Source organism: Pogona vitticeps, chromosome 1, assembly GCF_051106095.1.
Source record: "Pogona vitticeps strain Pit_001003342236 chromosome 1, PviZW2.1, whole genome shotgun sequence".
NCBI lineage: Eukaryota > Metazoa > Chordata > Lepidosauria > Squamata > Agamidae > Pogona > Pogona vitticeps.
In genome coordinates, this window is record NC_135783.1 from 307,589,582 (window position 1) to 307,610,208 (window position 20,627).

The window sequence follows — 20,627 nt, forward strand, 5'->3', positions numbered from 1 at the left end:
AAAGCGGGGCGGAGTCACGGCGGCCAAAGCCTTACCTCGGGAACCTGCCCTTCAGCGTCTTCAGGCTCTGCCTGGTGGGGGGCACCTGGGCCACGACCCGGGCAATCTCTTCGTACTGGGCTTTGGTCAGTGGCATGGCCGTCTCTCTCTCCGCTCCACCCCCGCTCTCAGAGGGAGAGAACGGCGGGTGTCAGTGAGGGTCCCCGAAAAGGCTGGCCAGGGGAGGAAAGGGCCGGGAATGAACTTCTTCGGGCTCTCTCCACCCGCCCCGCCGTCTCTGCTTCTCTGCTCTGCCCGCAGCTCCTGAGGAGAAGGGCGAAGGGCTGGCGAGAAGAGCAGCCCCGGCCCCGCCGCCTGCCGTTCGCGCCCGCAGCCGGGAACCGGGAAGCAGAAGAAACAACGCTCATGCGCTCCCGCAGCTCCGCCTTCCCTCCCCGTCGCTGGCTGCCGGCCGGCCGCGCAGAGGGCGCGAAACGCAGCCTCCTCCCGGCACACCGGGGGCCCGCTGCATCAGCCGGCGGCCAAAAGCTAACCGGGAGCCCAGGCGGACGGAGCGGTTGGGCTCCTTGCTCCTTTTTCTCGCCCCCCCCCCCCCGCCTTCAGTCCCGGTCGATTTGCATTCAGGCCAACTCCGCAGCGCGGCCTCTTTCCTGAAGTGTGTTTCGGGCGGTTGTCTTTCTGTCTGCGGTTTGGACAAGACGAGCAGGGGAGGAAAAAAAAAAGGAAGGCGGTCTGGGCGCTTCAAGCAGGGCAGGCCGGCTCAGGCGTTAACATAAGCCGGGAACCTGAGGCCAGCCGTGCAAACGTGCAAATCGCCCATCCGCAGAAAATGTTGGCCGAAGGGACGGGGACGGGTGTGTGTGTGTGTGTAAAAAAAGGGAAAATAAAGCAAAATACACTAGCACTTTAAGCAATAACAGGGAATAAAACTCCACCTTTTCAGGTGCACCTGAAGTAGATTTTTATCCATGAAAACTCATACTGAAATATATCTGTCGGTCTTTAAAGGGCCACAGTATTTTCCTGTTTTCCCCCTTTATCCAAGATGCTGAGACAGATTAACATAGCTACTTATTTGGAAATCCTCATAAAAGAATAAATTCAATTATAACACATAATATTCTGTAATATTCTACTACATAGCATAGATTCAGCAGATAAATAGGATATCATCCACCCTATAACGATCATGTGCCATAAAGTCAATTCTAATTTATGGTGACCCTTTTCAGGGTTTACCAGGTAGACAGTTGTCAGAAGTGGTTTATTATTCCCTTCTGGCGGCACTTTAGGACTGCAACTTGCCCAAAGCCACATAGGCTGGCTCTACGTAGGGTCAGGAGGCACAGTGGGAAATTTAACTCCTTAAGTTTTGACTCTGCAGCCAGGTACCTGAACCACTGAGCTATCTAGCCAATCTATATATAGGGCACAGTAAGAGAGGGAGGAAAATAACTGATGGGACAAAGGATTCTGTAATATGAGGACAATCAGTTTATTTTGCCTATGCTAACCAGGCATTACATCACAGCCAAGATAGAGAGGGGCCTCTGCTATATCTAATGTGGGCAATCTATTAGAGCAGGATAACATTACAGTACAGTGCTTTAAAAGCAACGGCTTTTGACTACAGTGTGCTATGGATTGTTGGACCTCATATTAAGGAGCAGATATGTTTCATGACTAGTTATCTTAAATTTTAGCAAATGCCAGCTGTGAAAGAGCCATGGTCTAGGCAACAGTACTAAAGTAGAGGAATAAATCCCCCTCCATTGCTCACAAATCGTAAGTTTTGCAAAGTAACAAATAAATAGATGTTATTTTAAAAATATTTGAGTAAAGCAAACTTATTAAAACTAAAGCTGAACTGTCCATAGAACAGAGTATGTTCAATAGCCATTGTCTATTGATTATAGTTTGGAAAAGAAAATTGAAGAGGTGGAATTGAATGTCCTGTAAGAAGGTGTGGTTGTCTATTAGGAGTTCGTATAATCTGCAAAATTTTATCATGTATGTATTTTAAATTATTAATACCCAATGGTATATGTATTTTTTTCATATCTGTCTGATCCTTGAGGGTGGTATTCTTGTTTTTAAAAAGTGGGGGGGAGCAGCATAGAACAAGCAGAGCTTGCATAAACAGGGACTTTACTGAATTTGTGGAAATATAACCAAAAGGTAAGTGAACAAATCCAAATATAAAGAAGATCCTCACTGAGGTTTTCTTTCTCTGAACTAAGTACAGCCAAGTGCCCTGCCACCGACACGTTTTGGACCAGTTTCAAAATCACTCACCTTAGTCTCTACAGAACCAGGAGCTGAGTTTCTTACCCTTGCTCAGCCCTCCTGACCTACAGTATCCCATCCCTTTGTTCAAAATTGATCTCTCCTTCCTGAATGGTCCCTTCCGGGACTGCCTTAAGCCGCACCTCATCAAGGCTCTCATCGTCCTGCTGCCAGTTTCTTAGTTGGTCTTGGGAAACATTCAGCGTTTCTTCATCTCCCCATTGAGGGCCTCTGCTTGTGTTAATTGTTCTACACCCGGCCAGTCTCTACCTAGCAACATCTCTCTGCCCAACCCGGGGAGTAGGCCTATCTCCAAGTCTCTCACCTGGCTCCCAATTTCTGTCTTTGCCCTCACTACTCCGTAAGGTTTAACATCTCTGTGCACACATCTGACATATGTCGGCTTAGGTAGTTCTTCCCCTTGTATTACCCTAACAAGAGTTCTGGTACAGCCTGTGTCAACGAGTGCTTCTTTCCACACTCTTGTTGACCCTAGCTCTAACTGTCCAACCCGGGTGGTCTTCTGTACCAACCTTGGTTGACAAGGCATAGACGTCCATCCAGGCGTATTCCTCCACCGGGCAATACTTCTTAATGTGGCCATACTGACCGCACCCGTAGCAGGCCATCATCCGTTCCTTCAGAGTGTTCCACATGGCCGGCTGCTTCGATTGTCCTGGGTCTGTGGTGATGGTCAGCTGAGGTACACGGTTGCTCGTTGGGTTCACAAATCCCACCCTTTCCAGTCTGGGTCTCTTTGTGTTCATGGTCGTTGGGCCACATGCATTCACTCCTACCGCCTCCAACATCTTTCTGTTTCTGGATCTTTTTGCTTGCATCATCGTCTTGTTCATCCATGACTCTTCTGCTCCCTGATAGTCCTCCAACAGCATTACAGTACCCTCTAGGTCAAGGGGCTTATTCTTCATCACCCGGTTTCTGACTCCCGCTCCTAGGGTTGATATCAACTGCTCCATGATTACGATCTCCAAGACCTGTTCTGCTGTCTTCCCTTTGGGTTTCACCCACCTGGTGGCATTGACCCTCATCTTTTGTGCTAGGGTACATGGGTGCATTCCCGGGCATAATTGTAGGTCTCAGAATTTCCTTCAGTGCGCCTCTGCATTGAGGTTCAATGTGTTTAGGATTGCTGTTTTCACCTTTGAGTAGTCTGTTGCTTCCGTCGGGTCTAGGGTGCCCACTATTTCTTGTGGTCGACCTGTCAGGTATGGCATGAGTATCAGCGTCCAGTTTTCTACTGGCCACTGGGCCATTGTGACTACCCATTCGAATTGTTCAGGAACGCTGCGGGGTCTTCATGTGGTCCCATTTTCTGTATTTTTATAGGCGAGTGTGTTACTATTAATGTTTTCTGGGTGGCTTTCCTGTTAGAGGGGCATTCAGTTGAGTTTTTGATAGTTGGGCAATTAACAAGTTTTGCTGATTGGCCAGTTGTTTTATCAGTGCTTCTTGTCCTTCTGTGATTGTACAGATCCATGTGTCTGCTAAGCCTTCCATTGTCGAAGGCTCCCTCCATTGGGTGCCAATATGTGAGGGTTCAGTGTTGGGCTCCTGCTTTTCTTCAAATAAATCAGCAGACTTCCTCAGTTTGGAAATCGGGGGAAAATTTATTGGATTGTTTAACAAGTAACCTGTATCAACAAAAGTAGTCCAACCATTTCCTACCTCCAACAACTGGTTAGATGGGGGCTTCTACTCTTCAACTTTGAAGGGATTACACCCCTGAATATTCCAAGGACCCAGCCAATCCAGTGAAAAGTTTGTGTTCAGTAGTTGTCCTGTCTCCCCTTCCAGTAGAGGGACTGTGTCCTCATCCCGGTCATCTGTCTAAACGTAAAGGGGAGTCCTCTGGCCAGTGTCTTCCAATGATGCCCTCCTCTGCAGCTCCATCACCCTCCATTCCAATCTTTCTTTCCTCTCTCTCTCAACCTTCTCCTCTTCCCTGAGCTTCTTCCTCCTCTCTTTCGTCTCCTGCTCTCCCCAATAAGAGGGTTTGGGGTTACTCTCACTCCTCCTTCTGGCATCTGCCTCCTTCTTTGGGACCCTTAACTTTTCATCCATCCCAGTCCATGGATCTTCTAAACAGATCTACTCTCAATCATGAAGCAGATCCCTGTCCCCCCTTCTTATATCCACCAGCTCCACCTCCACCCGGGGCTTCCATTCTATTTCTGTCAAAACGGTCCCGTGTTCTTTAACCATCATTTCCTTCATCTTCTCTTCTATGATCCCTGGGTCTGTTCCAGGTGGTTTTATCTTCCTGGGAGGGGGAATAGGTAGCATTTGGACTTCCTTGTCGGCAGAGGGCGGGAGGGACGGCACTCCCATGAGAGGAATACTTTCACCTTCAGTCTTACACAAGGGAATGCTTCACCCCTGACACAGTGTAACTTTTTTTCATCTCTGTCATAGAGGGGATGTGTGTTATGTACTGGCAAGTCATATTTGAACCCAGGTCCCCTGTGTGCTACTCAGTCATTTTCTCCACTACACCAAATGAGTAATAATAATACAAGGGGGGTAGCTTTACTAAATAATGGAGGAGGAATCTCACATGGTTTAGGCAACTGTTTCTTATTTTGCCTCCTCATGCAGGGGAATGAGGTAATGATAAGGTGAAAAGAAAGATAAGGCATTAATCATAACAAAGCAGAGTTGAAAGGATCTCGGTAGTCATCTTGTCCAGGCTTTTGCCAATACTGACATCAAGAACTAAAGCAAACTACATCGGTTTGAAAACATCCAACTAAGGAAATGCAGTGGTGCCTCGCAAGATGAATTTAATTCGTTCCGCGGTTAATGTTGTCTTGCGAAAAATTTCTTTCAAAATGCATTTTCCCATAGGAATGCATTGAAATCTAAATACGTTCCTATGAGCAAAAAAAGTCAGAACAAAGTCAAATTTGGTTTACAAAGGGTTTATTAAGTGCTCTTTAAAGCCATACATATTGTGCAGATGATTTCAAAAATTTCTATCAAAAAACTAACTTTTTTAACATCATAGAAAAATATTTAAAAATCAGCAAACATGAGGCAGGAACAAAAAACGGAAAACAATTGTCTTGCGAAGCACGGCCATAGGAACATTCGTCTTGTGAGTCATCAACCCCATTGCCAAAACCATTAGTCTTGCGAGTTTTTTGTCCTGCAAGGCATTTGTCTTGTGAGGCACCACTGTAGTCTGTTCCATTGCCTGAAATCGTATTGCACAGTTTTGTGCACACAATGGAGATGATGTCATCAACTGCAGCAAATCACCATTGACTAAAAATAAATTGCCTATGATTAAAGGTGAGTTTGGGGTGATTGTGACTTGTATACAATATAGTGAAGTCTCATGCATGCCAAAATCCCTAAAGGAAGCATTTAATCAGCAGTGACCATTGATCGTGACATCATCAGTGTGCAGACACAGAGTTGCTCAAAGATGATTTCAAGCAGTGTCAGGAAGTACTTCCTAATATTTAGTCTAATTTCTTTTCTTGTACTTTGAAGCAATTGGCATGAGTCTTTAGAGCAGCACAAAGCAAGTGTGCTTCATCATTGACATTAGACCGCCTTCAGATATCTGAAGTTGGTTGTCATATTGCTTTTCAGCATCCTCATGCTAAGTATACCCAGCTCCCTCCACCATGAATCATGGCGGAGGAAACTGGCTTCTGGCATTCAGATATTTAAGTAAATTAAAAGCAAGTCTTTTAGGTACTTACAAAAAATGGGAAAATAAAATACTTATGGTTCTGTTATTTTTAAAAACTGCTATCTACTTCAGGGGCCTTGGTGCTATAACTTCCAGTGTAACTGTACCAAGTCAGACTAATGTTCTATATTTTAAGAGAGCTGACTTTAACAAACTAAGATATGTAATAGGAAGGATGGAAATCCCAAAGGAAAAAACAGTTCAGGATGCTTGGGAAACCCTGGAAGGTGAGATAATAAAGGCCCAAACCAAACCAAAACAATACCACAGAGAAAGAAAAACAGGAAACGTCTGAGAAGACCAGGGTGGATGCACACAGAACTCTCTGACAAGCCAAGGGACAAAAACGATAAGTATAAAAAACTGAAAAATGGACTCATAACTAGAACAGAATACCAACAAATAGCTCAAATCGAATAACAAAATAAAAGTTTCTTTCAACATGTAAGGAGGAAGAGGAAGGTCAAGGAAATGGTTGGTCCAATAGTTGGGAGAAGATGACAGGCAACAGGGAGAAAGCAGAACTGCTTAATTCTTTTTTTGCATCTCTATTTATGCAAAAGGAAAAACTGGTCCACTCTGTCAAAAGCAGTACTGTGGTAGGTAAGGAAGTGGTAAAAAGAACACCTAGCTGCTTTGAATGAGTTCAGATTTCCTGGACCAGATGGTTTACAACCCAGGATACTAAAAAAAAACTGGCAGATGTGATCTCGGAACCACTGAATGAAATCTTTGAGAGGTCCTGGAGCACAGGCAAATTGCCAGAGGACTGGAAAGGAGCTGATGTGGTTCCAGTCTTCAAAAAAAAAGGGGGGGGGAGTGGATCCAGGAAGCTACAGACCAATCAGCTTGACATCAATACCTGGGAAAATCCTGGAAAAAAATAATCAAGAAGCAGATTTGTGAGCACCTAGGAAATAAGGTGATTACTAGAAGCCAGCATGGGTTTGTTAAGGACAAGTCCTGCCAAACAAATCTTATTGCATTCTATGATAAAGTGACTAAATTAGTCGACCAAGGAAATGCAGTGGATATAGCATACTTGGACTTCAGTAAGGCATTTGATAAGGTAGACCAGAACCTACTTCTGCGTAAGACAGAACAAAGTGGGATAGCCAGTGCAACTACCAGATGGATTTGCAGCTGGCTGACAAACTGCACTCAACATGTTGTCCTCAATGGAACCACATCTGCGTGGAGGGAAGTGTGTAGTGGGGTCCCTCAAGGTTTTGTCTTGGGCCCAATGCTCTTCAACATCTTCCTAAATGACCTGGATGAGGGCACTGAAGGAGTGCTCATCGAATTTGCTGATGACACAAAGCTGGGGGGAATTGCTAATACTTTGGAAGATAGACTCATCATTCAGAAGGATCTAGACAATTGAACATTGGGCCCTATCCAATAAGATGCAGTTCAGTGGTGGGAAAAGTAAGGTCCTGCACTTAGGCAGGAGTAACCAGATGCACAGGTAGATAATAGGTGATACCTGGCTCAACAATACTACCTGTGACAGGGATTTAGGTGTCCTGCCTAAGGATGAGTCAGCAGGGTGCTGCAACTGCCAAGAAAACCAACACAATCCTAGGCTGCATCAGCAGGGGGAAAGCATCAGGATCATAGGAAGTGATAGTGCCACTCTATACCGCACTGGTGATGCCGTACTTGGAGTGCTGTGTCTAGTTCTAGTCATCACAATAAAAAAAAAGATGCTGAGGCCCTGGAAGGAATATAGAGAAGAGCAACAAAGATGATAAGGGGACTGGAGGCTAAATCCTACGAAGAATGACTAAAAGAACTAGATATGTTTAGCTTAAGAAATACAAGACTGAGGGGAGATATGATAGCAGTCTTCCAATATCTGAAGAGTTGCCACAGGGAAGAGGGCATCAATTTATTCTCCATTGTGCCTGAGGATAGGACAAGAACCAATGGTTGGAAGCTTGTCAGAGGGAAATCCAACCTGGAAATGAGGAATTTCCTGACGGTGAGAACCATTAAGCAGTGGAACAGCTTGCCTCTGGATGTTGTGGGTGCCCCATCGCTGGAGGTTTACAAGAAAAGATTGGACAGCTGTCTGGGATGGTATGAGGTCTCTTGCCTTGGGGTTGGACTTAGAAGACCTCTAAGGTCCCTTCCAACCCTACAATGATTCTGTGATTCTATGATGTAGATTTAAAAAATAATTTTCCCAGGTCTGATTTTAATATGGGTTGGAGGGTATCACATATACATGTTGTCTCACATGCCTTAGCTGTTCTGATACTATCCCAATCCTTAGACAAGCATGCATAAAACTAATAGAAGAATTTTTTTAAGCAGAGAAAGAATTGGATTACATATGTAAAAGTATTTTTTAATCTGAAAAGTAATACTTCTGTTTTTCAGTATTAGTAGATAGAATGGGGGGAGTCCTTTTTGGTACGCTGACCATTTAAATACCCATAAGGGTGTAATTTTAGTGGGATACAAAGAGGATCATTTCTCCCTTGCTTGCCAAAGATTTATCTTCCCCCACCCATCTGCAGATAACAGAACTTATTTTTGTAGTCTTTGTTGGTAGATAGTTTTTACTGAAAGTGATTTTTCTTTCTTAAGAAAAATTAATGGTACTCACTTTAAATTGTGGGATTCTTTTCATCTCCTTGGCTTGGATTTCAAAAAAGTACCCATACATATTCTATATATAGCTGAAATATAGGAAACTATGTATGTCAAATTGTTAAACAAATGTTGAATGTGGGCACATGACGTATTTATTAAGACCTTCTTAAGTGAATGAATTTCCGCATACGTTTTATTTTATATTCCTTTAGAACTTTATTTAGGAGACTTGAGTTTCATAACTCTTTTTGAATATGGTATCGGTATGTATCCTTTTCCCTCTTTTCCCTAGGGATATTTTGCTCTGGCAAATTGGCCTTGCTTCTTCTGATGAGTAAAACCACAATTCGTGATGGCATCTTTTCTTTGAGTTTCCTTTTTTGTTGCTTGCTGTATTTGTTGTTTTCTGCTTTCACACACATCTTTGTTTAAAAACTAGCTTAAAAAGTAAGTAATAATAATATAATCATTATGAATTGTGTGAAGGCCCATTGGCCAAAATCTTCTTGTTTAATGTAGTAAATTGCACTAGAGTAGTTTCATTGAATTAATGGGGATTTTGTGAGTCAACTCCTCCATAGGTTCTAGGGATTCAAACAAGCTTACTTTGGCTAAAATGTACTTTAGCATAGTACTATATTTTTCCATTTATAAGATGACCCAATGTAGAAGATGATCCCCCTGCTTTTCCCTTCCTTTTGCTAAGCCTTGCAATCTTTCCCTCATCCTTAAGCTTTTGCTTTATGCCTTACTATATGACATTTTTTTTCTTGCTTGTACATGCCTATGTGTGCACAATCTATGTTGCCCTAAGTATGCTTATATTTACAATTTATGATTGTAAATTATATTCTCTGTGCTTTTTTATATGCTTATACCTAAAAGCAGAATGTGTCTTAGAATCTAATGCAGGAAAAGCGGGACTTCCTTTTCCACTTGGATAGTTCTGGACTACTTGATGTTTAGAATATTACTGCAGAAATACACATAATCACACAAAACATTTCTTTCTGCTCACAGCTTCAAATGTTCAGCAATTTTTATATTTGTGGTTACCGCTCTCATACTTCTCATGGTACTTCTCATGTAGATGCATAATCCATCATCAAGATCATTGACATTTCTATCATATATATAGCATTATGGGATGAAAGGCCAGGGTTCAGCTGTAATGGTTTTTCCCTCCTAACGTCAATTACAACTATATTTCTTTTCTAATAGTTCTTAAATTTGGAAGAAGATGGGATCATGGCAATATAAGGCCAGTTCTCTGGGTTTCTTTTCCATCCTTTTTTCCTCCATGTTTGAACTAAAAATTAACATTTATCTAGAAATAGGCCACCCTCAATTTATGACACCCCAGCTCATAAATTTAATCAGGTGCCTTAACCAGGTTTGTTAAAGCGGATTCTACTGAGTACTTCTCTAGATCATGCTCAGCTCATACTTCCTCTTTTAGAGTCTATCCTAGTATAAAGATTTGGTTCCCCCATCCACCCGTGGGAGAGACCAGATCTTGTATAATTTTAAAGAAGAAGGTATGCATACAATAATAAAAGGAATTATCTTTGGCCCTTAAACATCTTTAAATTGGTTCAGATAATTATACTCTAGTTGGCAAAGCACAAGCCAGTTTGTATTTTAGTTTAGAAATGCTGTATTGTGTATTTAGATAGATATCTTGTCAAGCTTCCAAAATCTATTGAAATATGTGGGGACATTCTCTTGGAAAATAAACATTAAAAAGGTTGCTTTTTTGTTTTTATGCAAAACAATAAAAACACAAAACAAAAACACCTTGTGGTATCTATGTCTAACAGTTTGATTTAGAATGCTTTGAAAGAACAAGAATGTTTCAGTTAACAAAATGGGTAAACAATACAATAATCAAAGTTTGAGGATATCCTCAAGGTTCATATAGTCCACTGTTTCCCAACCTAGATGGACCCCCCCAAGGGGGGTTGCAAAGTGTTTTCTGGGGGATTGCAGTTTACTCCTTCATTTTTTGGGATGGGGTATTAGTGTGTATGTGTATGTATGAGAAAGACCCTTTGAGGGAGAAAAAAGCCTCAACTTTATGAGAAGGGATGACCCAGACTATTTTTCTTTTACAAAAAAGAAGTGCCACACATATCCCAACACTCAGGAGAGGGACACAAAAACAAACAGCCTGCCTCTTCTGCAATGAGTGCAAAGAAAGCTTCATGCCAGTTCTCTGTTTCTGCCTTAAAGTTCTAAAGTTTGTCAGGTTGACAAACTGATTTCACTGGAAATAACAATAGGAAACATGCTTAGGAAATTTTGTATCAGAACTGCTGTTCTGTTTGCATTTTAAACAAGTTTCAGTTCTTCCTAGCTCATGGGCAGCAAGAAGTATTTTTTTCTTTTTTCCACCCTCAAACAATATGGTCCCTTATTCTGCTTTTCAAAACAGCTAACCAATAGCAATCACTTGAGTTTCTAACAGTTATATTCATATATAAACAATATGTGGAAGCCTATTATGGGTTGCAGCAATGGAGTTTATGTAAGCAGGTAACATGTCCAGCAGTGCAATGTGGTCTACTAGTCCATGCATGCCCTACTGCTAGTGGGAATGTGAGAGTCAGCATAACTTTTTCAGACTACTGTTTCTGTCTGCTGACAGTATGTTACTAGCTGTTCAAGTCCAAATATCTTGCCCTCAGTGACATATGGATTTAATCCCATCTGAAGCCTATGCATACTATACTAAATGTCTTGGAGGAAGAATGAAAGGTATTTTTTAAAAGAAACACTCTTAAATGTGGTTTTTGCCTCTTGTAAACATGTTACTCTTGTGAAAAAGACTGTGGGTTTTTCAGATTGGTAACTAGGATTACTTTTCGGTTTACTACTGATAGCTGCATTTTTAAACCTTTTGTTACAGAGTTCTCTGCTGAACCACTGCTACATGCTATTGTTTCACATAGAGCACGTCACCTGCTTTGTCTATAGGTTAGATGAATAGTTATTCCTTGTTCACACAGCAGTTTATAAACGCACTGAGAGTGACAACACAGAGTGTCGCATATTTAAATGCAGAAGTATATATGTTTTCTCCCTAAAATAGACATTTCTCTCTAGATTTTAGGAAGTGGATTCTAGTCTATAAAAGCTTATTCTACAATAAAACTGATCAACTTTAATGCTTCATAAAGTTTACAATAGTCATATGCTGATAATAATGACCATTGGATGGAATCAGGTATCCACCTTAAATACTGGTGTGCTGTAAATCTGATTGTGTTGCTCAAGCCCCTGTTTATTTCAAGATGTTTGTCAGAGCTTATTGCTTGAACTCCATTATTCTCTATTTCAGTGTCTTCACAAGAAAGTAGGCATGCTTCTATTTAACATAGTAATAACTATCTGTAACTCAGCTAATAAACACCTCTGCAGGATATAGTTATTACCCCATAAACAACGAGCCATTGCAATTTATCATTTATTTAATTGACGTCCATCTGTAGTAAGAAGGTAATTATATTATTTGACATGCAAGTTGTATAGCATCAATTTAGAACAAAACCAGAAAGTATATATTTTTTTAATCTTTATTGAAAGAACAGGGAAACAACAGCAAAATAACATTACAGGTATTTCACTAGAAATGTATAATCTCATAATATCAAATGTTCACACTGTTGTAATCTATATCAGATTAGAAATGGATAAATCCTAGCAAATGGGTCATATACTATTATTATTAAATGCAAACTGGTTTTGTAATGTACATTTCTGTTTTTCTTTGGAAATTATATATTTAGGTAAAAAGAACTCTGCTGAAGATGGAACAATAGTGTGGAATGCAATGTCTACAGTTAGCTATTCTTCATTTAAAGCCAATAGCTTTCATCCTAACATAAATCATTAAGACAAATGAAATCATGCTCCATCATATGCATTCTATCAGTCTTCTTCAAGAGATTTTATCCCAACGGAAATTAGTTATGAAGTTATTGTATTGATAGTTTACTTTTTGCACAAAGATCATTGTGTTCTGTTAAACATAAAAGGGATTGGATATCTGTTAAATGTAGAGTTACATTCACTTTTTGTTGCATCAGTATTTATATGTAATTGTCTGAATATAAAATAGTGCAAAGTACAGATCTTCTATCTTTTCAACATGACATTGTGTAAGATGCATGTCTAGAATGCAAAGGACATCAAAACCAAAGCTTTCTAGACCTGTGCATTCAAATGAGAATAGAAATTATAATCCAAGGTTTACATATGTAACATGAAAGTTGGAGGGTTGTGGTTGATCACCCTGTTTGATCATCTTCCTGCACTGGACAAAGTTGAAGCTCTGCAGCAATCCCAGCCAATAACTGCTGCCTTCATCTGTGCAGTATCCAGATACTAGAATTAAATTTTATATCCACCAGTGCTCTGAACTGTTGAAGTGGCACATTTAAGAATACATCAACGTAGTTGCATAAGAGGGGAAAATAACATGGCAGATCCTTGCCATAGGCTGATATTTAGCTTAATCTTTTCAGAAAAGTTATGATGATCTTTCCATGTGGTCATTATGCAAGAGCGGATTTCTTTGTTTTCCTCTTCCTGCCCCCACCCTTTGGTGAACATCATAACACAAATAAACTGCATGGATGCTTTGCCTGTATTTTAGCCAGGACCACCCCTATCATTAGGAAAGTGAAGCAACCATTAAATAAAGCCTCAGGTGGCAGACACTGGGGAGTATCGGTCATGGTCTTCCTTTTGAGACACTACCTCTTGTTTTTGTTGGAAGATATATTTATGCTTCCCACTAGCCAACAGTGCAAACAAACAATTTATTAGTGGTTCCTGCTGAGAAATAGACACTTCTATATAATTCATGAAACTGGCTATGGTTCTGCTCCTTACCAAATGTTCTCCTTAGACCAAGTTTTATATTGTGACTGGCCCAAGGTCATACACTGAACTGGTAGGCTGAATGAAAATTTGAAGCTGGTTTCACCAGATCTAATCAGATAAGCTAACCAAAACACTATGCTGATGGGGACAACTGGCCCTCAAGAATGGGAAATAAGGCCCTAAATTTACAACCTGCCTTTCTTATGAAGTCAGGAAATTTCAGAGATAAAAAGTGTTGTGCTTGAAAAAAGAATTGGGGCAATTTGACGAAAGAGAGCAGAAGGAGACTGATAAAGAACATATGGAAAGTGGCAGAGTAAATGTATGGGAATAAAGAATGTGAAAGTCTACTAAGTAAATCAAAATGTAACATAGTTTTATTTTTATTTATTTAATTTCATTTTTGTGCCACCATTCTCTCAGTGAAGGGACCCAAAGTGGCTCACAAAATAATCATACATACTACTTCATCATTAGGAGTGCTGAAAAACATTTCACAATTCAAAATATAGACTGGCCTAGTGTGTATAAATCGCAACCTTATTTGTCCCGTCCCATGTGCTTCACGAGTATGAAGTATTTAACATTTTCACCTGAAATCTTGTTATATGCCATCAAGTTGCCTCTGACTTATGGTGACCCTATGAATGAGCAATCTCTAAAATATCTTTGTTCTCAACAGCCTGCTCAGTTCTTGCAAACTCAAGCCTATGGTTTCCTTGAATGGGTTTTGAAACCCATTCAAAACATTTAACAGCCCTACTTCTCTGATGGTGCAACATACCAACCAAATGCCCACCCATTTCTACTGGTTATCACATGTGCTTTTCACTGCATCATATGTTCTCCATATGTTTTCCCCTCACTAATTCTGAACCCATTTTCAGCTTCTCACTTCTTCTGCAAGTTTTATTAAACTAAAATATTTTACCCCCTCTATTAATGTAGCTGAGAGCTTCAGCCACGTCATCTCCTTCCTTTTCAGCAATATGGGGCAGTTTTTGTTGTAGTAATGTGCCATCAAGTCACCTCTGACATATGGTGACCCAATGGCCTGTCCTCTACTGCCCTGCTCACTTCTTACAAACCCAAGCTTGTGGCTACCTTTAGGGAGTCAGCCCATCATGTATTTGGTATTCCTCTTTTCCTGCTGTCTTCAATCATTCCCAACATTATTATCTTTTCCAGAGAATCTTGCCTTCTCATGGTGTGCTGGAAGTAGGACAACCTCAGTTTCAATATTTTTGCCTCCAAAGATAGTTGATTTGCTCCAGGACCCACTTTTTATCTTTCTGATAGTCCAAGGTATCTGCAAATCTCTCTTCCAGCACTATATTCCCTTTCACTCTCTTTACTGTCCATTTTTCATGCATGTACATGGTGATGATCAGAAATACAAGAGTCTGGATGATCTTGGCTTCTGACTTCAGTGACATCCTTATACTTGATCTTTTCTAGGTCTTTCTTTGTTGCCCTTTTGAATTTCTGTCTTCTGATTTCGTGGGTGCAGTCTACATTTAGATTGATGACTGAACCAAGGTATACAACATCTTTAGGGACATGGTGGCACTGCGAGATAAACCTCAGAAGCCTCTGTGCTGCAAGGTCAGAAGACTTGCAGTCGTAAGATCAAATCCACGCAAAAGAGTGAGCTCCCGTCACTTGTCCCAGCTCCTGCCAACCTAGCAGTTCAAAAGCATGCAAATGCTAGAAGATAAATAGGTACCACCTTGGTGGGAAGGTAACGGCGTTCCGTGTCTAGTCGCGCTGGCCACGTGACCATGGAAACTGTCTACGGACAAGCACTGGCTCTATGGCTTGGTAACGGGGATGAGCACCGCGCCCTAGAGTCGGACACAACTGGACTAAATGTCAAGGGGAACCTTACCTTTACCTATACAACATCTTTAATTATTGCAGTTCCTTCACTGTCAGTGTTAAAGTTTTGTGGCTCTGTAATAATGATTTTTGTATTCTTAATGTTCAGCTTCCATCTTGCTTTGACACTTTCTTCTTTCACTAAGTCATTTTAAGATTGTTGCTTTCTGCCATGATGTCATCTGCATATCCTAAATTATAGATGTCATTTCCACTAATTTTCACTCCTTACTCATCTGAATATAATCTGTCTTTCCCTATGATACAATCAGGTGAAAAAGAAAGTACATACTCTTTGAATTCTATGGTTTTATGTATCAGGATATTAAAAAAAAATACCTGGTCCTTAGCAGGTCTGAAAATTAGATAAATATAACCTCAGATGAACAACCGCACATGACATATTACATCATGTAATGATTTATTTTACAAATAAAGTCAAAATGGAAAAGCCATGTGTGAAAAACTAATAGTTTCTCATGATCCACACAGTCAAAGATTTTTCAGTAGAGAGTGTTCTTTTTCTGAAATTCTTTGGTGTGCTCCAATAGTCAATGGATATTTGTGATGCGATCTCAAATCCCTCTTCCTTTTTGGAATCCAGCTTGAACCTCAGATATTTCTTGCTCCACATAAGATGAACTCTTGGTTGCATGGGAAATTAAAGCAATGATCATATAGTTACGGCACTCCTTGGCATCTCCTTTCTTGGGAATTGGAATGTATATTGAATGTTGCCAGTCTGTGGGCCATAGTTTTGTTTTTCTTATTTGTTGGCATATTGTTGTTAGGATTTTGACAGTTTCAATCTCGGTGACTTGAAATAGCTATATCGATATTCCACCTACCCCTGGTGTTTTGTTTCTTAGTCCGTTTAGAGCAGCTTTCACTTCACTTTCTAGAACTGCAGATCCTTTATGATAGGATTCTTCTACAAAGGAGTCTGCCATCCTTTTATCTCTTCTATATAGGTCTTCAGTATACAGTACTATTTCCACCTCTTCTTTACTTTCTCATCGTCACATAGTGTCCTTCTGTGTTGGTCTTTCAGTATTCCTAATTTGGGTTTAAATTTCCCTTTGATTTCTTGGATCCTCTTGAAATAGGCCTTTCTAATATGGTGCATTCCTTTGAATTAAAATTTGCAACAAGTACATTCCATACTTGTTCATGCCAGTTATTAAACTTTGGGATAGTGATATTTTTCCATGCTTTTGCTAGCTGCAATCAATATTAACTGAGCGCAAGGATAGCCTCTGAATTAAAGACATTGAAGAGTACTGTCTCAGGATCAAAAGGAATTGTATAGCTGGTAGTTCTTTTGATACAAGCCACAATTTCCTAGTGTTTTTACAATTTTAGACAAGAAAGACTATGTAATGGAAGACACAATCAAACTTGACCACAGTCCTTCCAAAATCTGCCTCACAGCACTAGCTCCCTGAGAAATTTTTTCTGACAATATATTTTGAATGCTGATCCATTGGATTAAAACAGGTTCTGGAGTTAAGCTTTGTTGCTCGCTATTTCAGTATTATTAGAGATGCTGCTGGTCTCTTTCATATTGGCATGTTTTAGTGTGATAAGAGTTGCAGTGAGAAATGGCTAGCAGTAAATGAATCAGTCTTCTGCTGTTTACTTCACTATTTGAGGTTCCTGTCCTCACAGTAGGAGGACCTTAGGTTGTGCTGGAGGAAAAGAATGGGAGGGTGCTCTCCGTATGCATGTGGAATAAATTGAGCTGTGGAAAGTTTGGAATAAGGTGGGGAAATTTCACATAATATTTTTCTGCAATGTAGAAGGCCTCTTCTTGGTCTTTTCCCTCTTCAGGGTTCTGGAGTTACACATTTGGTAAAAGCATGCAACAGAAAAAATGCACGACTGTCAAAAAAGTGACCATCAAATGCACTATCTTTGTAGAGAAATATATAGATCAGATATACCTCTTGTTGCTGAGAAGATGCATGACCTTCACTTTGACATTATGCATGAATGCATGAAATATGCCTGGATTGAAATGGTTATGATTCTGCTGCAGAGAATGAATGTGATGGAAGCAAGTGGAGCTTTATTTCACAACATGCCTATTCTCTGTTAAAGGATCAAACATATACTTGCAAGATTTGGTAGTGAGACAGTGGCTGATACTACTGCCATTATCATTAGAGGATGCAGTGGTGCCTCGCTTAACGAGCGGACCATTTAACGAAGAGTCCCCATAGCGATGCATTTTTTGCGATCGCTAATGCGATCGCATTGTGACGTTTTGAATGGCAAAACATCGCATTGCGATGATCGGTAAGCGTTTCGCTTACCGATCTTCGTATTGTGATGTTCTAAAAACAGCTGATCGGTGGATCCAAAATGGCCGCCAGAAATAAAAATGGCCGCCTGCTCCATTTTCGCACCCTGCCCTCGCTTGGTGGCCGGATGGGGGAATCTTCGCATAGCGGTGAGTTTTCACTCCATAGGACCGCATTAAACAGAGTTTAATGCGTTCTTATGGGTTTTCCCCCCGCATAGCGACGAATCCGATTAGCGACGTTAATCCCGGAATGGATTAACATCGCTATGCGGGGCACCACTGTACTCAGGGCTGCTGCTACAGCCCCAACTTACTCCCGACTACTTTTTCCTAATTAGTGGTGAGGTTAAAGAGTGTTGGGAGGGAGGGGGTGATGTGGAAAGTAGCAAGTGAGTGGATATAGGATAGAGAGAAAATGGGTAGTGAGGCAGCCAAAATGGCGGGGTGGAGGAAAGTGCTCCTGACGTGGGTATGAGAGTAGTCAAGAAAATATTCTATTCTGTTGGCTGATTTGTGGCCAGAGTAATCTGTTGGCAGAACTGCTTTGCACTCCAGGAACACAAGGTAAAGCTGTGTTGAAGTGAGTTCTGTCAGTGGTGGCACGACAGTACTGCAGACAAGCCTCTGCTCATGACCTGAGTTTGGTCCCAATGGATTTAGGTCGCTGGCTCAAGGTTGACTCAGCCTTCCATCCTTCCAAGGTTGGTAAAATGAGTATCCAACTCTTTGGGGAGCAACATGTTGTTTTCATAATTACAGTGGTGCCTCGCTTAGCGACGTTAATCCGTTCTGGAAAAACGTTGCTAAGCGAAAACATCGCTAAGCGAAATTTAAAAGCCCATAGAAATGCATTAAAACACGATTAATGCGTTCCTATGGGCTTAAATCCTCACCTTTAAGCGAAAATCCACCATAACGCCGCCATTTTCGCTGCCTCTTAAGCAAGGAAAAACAGCGGGCGGCCATTTTGTTTTCCCGACGGCCATTTTGAAACCGCCAATCAGCTGTTAAAAAAGGGTCGCTTTGCTATGATCGCTTCCCCGCGATCATCGCAAAGCAAAAAAACCCCATAGGGACCATCGCAAAGCGATCACTTTTGCGATCGCAAAAACTCCGTCGCTAAGCGATTTTGTCGCTCAACGGAGCAATCACTATGCGAGGCACCACTGTATGCTGTAAACTCAGAGAGTGGTCTAGCACTATGGGGCAGTATATAAGTAGAATCAACAAAAAAAGCCAAAAAAGTGGAGAAGGGACAGAGTCACTGAAGGAGTGAATTATACCAGAGCAAACCTCCTCCACCTCAAGGGCATAGCCACAGTGTTGGCAGAAATTTAAACTGGAGCAAAGGTAGACGTCGGTAATTTTCAGTATAACTGCTCTTGAAAGGTTTGGATTGAGCATCACTTCTAGGCTACAACCAACTCAACTGGCTCTTGGCCATCTTAGCTAGTAAGGATTATATTCTTTATTCTAGGTATGTTTGATTCAGGCACAACTAAAGTTTTCTCATCTGGGACTGCTGCTCCTCTTTGAATTCTTTTCAGCTAATCGTTTAAGATCTCTAGACACATAAACAGATGCTGCAGAAATCCAGAACTCTCTGTGTAAAGACTATTTTGCAGTGAGATCCTGTGCTTCATGTCACTCAGGAAAGGGTTTTTAAAAAAAAAAAAAAAAAACCTCATTTTCATTTGAATGTAAAGAAGCAGATAAGTCTTCTCTCTCTCTCTCTCTCTCCTTTTAGTTAGGCTTTTGCTTCTTGCAGTCCCTTTAACACATGTAAAGCATATTTGACATTTATAATAGTGAAATGATTAGGAACGTTACTGGCATCAAGGTTTAAAGGACCGGGTGACATAAGGAATTTATGTTCTACTTTAATCCATTTGTCAACCTCTGGGACCTGTTTTTAAATCTAACTCAAGCCATGCTGATTGGGGAGGAGGGAAGTGACCTAATCCAGCAGCTTGGAAACTTCTAGTTATATGACTACAGCATTTAAAGCCTCTATTTTAAAACATGACCTATGTTGCTATGATATTCTCAGTAGAATTGTTTAGCTATCCCTTTCTCAGACAAACAGCTAAAATATACTGAAACAGTGTGTGGGGGGAATATAAAAGGTATGTCATTCTCTTCAGTGCTATACATAAAAGACTTATATTACACATCAAGTCAGTTTTAATTTTAGTGACACAGGAAAAAAAATACTTGTGAGTTGGCATTGATTTTACTTTTGTCAGCAAAGTGCCACAATACACATACAAATATATAGTGAAGGAGAAATATACATACTTACATACATACATACATACATACATACATACATACATACATACATACATACATACATACATACATACATACATACATACATACATACATACATACATACATACATACATACATACATACATACATACATACATACATACGTGTGTGTGTGTTGTTATACTGCACCAACGTGCTAGAGCACTCTGTGGGCAGTTTAGAACATAATTATGCAAAGAATACACACATTGCTGAAATACACTAATACAGCATAAATGTTTAAGATAGCAAAGATGGTACTATCGAGCGCAACAGAATTAATAACCTTATTAGCATTGACTCTTCTATTTGGCTAGATGACAACCTGTTGTGACCACAAGTTGAACAAGGCAAGCTACAACAGCTGTGGTGAGAGAGTGCTGCAGTGGGGTTCCATAAAAGGTGATCCCTAGGCCAGTCTGGAAACAGTGTTGTCTATCATCCCCTTACTGCATTGTGAAATATTGTGTAGGAACTCAAGACCAAACTGGAAGACCTATTTAACACATCTTTAGAGGCAGATCTCCCTTAAAAGAAAAATACTATGTTTCTTCCAGCATAAACGTGCCTCACTCAACAGTTAGTGAATTAGCTTGCTTTTGTTTTGTAATTGGTCAGTTGGGACATGGCACTGAT

The 20,627-nt window shown here is 40.7% G+C and overlaps 1 protein-coding gene across 6 annotated transcripts in view; it reads right to left on the minus strand.

The window, feature by feature from the left end:
- The window catches only part of CDIN1 (CDAN1 interacting nuclease 1), a 186,888-nt gene extending 169,301 nt beyond the window's left edge, over positions 1 to 17,587 (minus strand). For all 6 annotated transcript variants that reach the window (XR_012082578.2, XM_020809828.3, XM_020809827.3 and 3 more), the window contains exon 1: positions 36 to 17,587. Coding sequence is in view for 5 of the 6 variants with exons in the window: in XM_020809828.3 (XP_020665487.1) it covers positions 36 to 136 (101 nt within the window). In the remaining variant the exon portion in view is untranslated. The remainder of the gene's footprint in view (positions 1 to 35) is intronic.
- Positions 17,588 to 20,627: the final 3,040 nt, after the last annotated feature.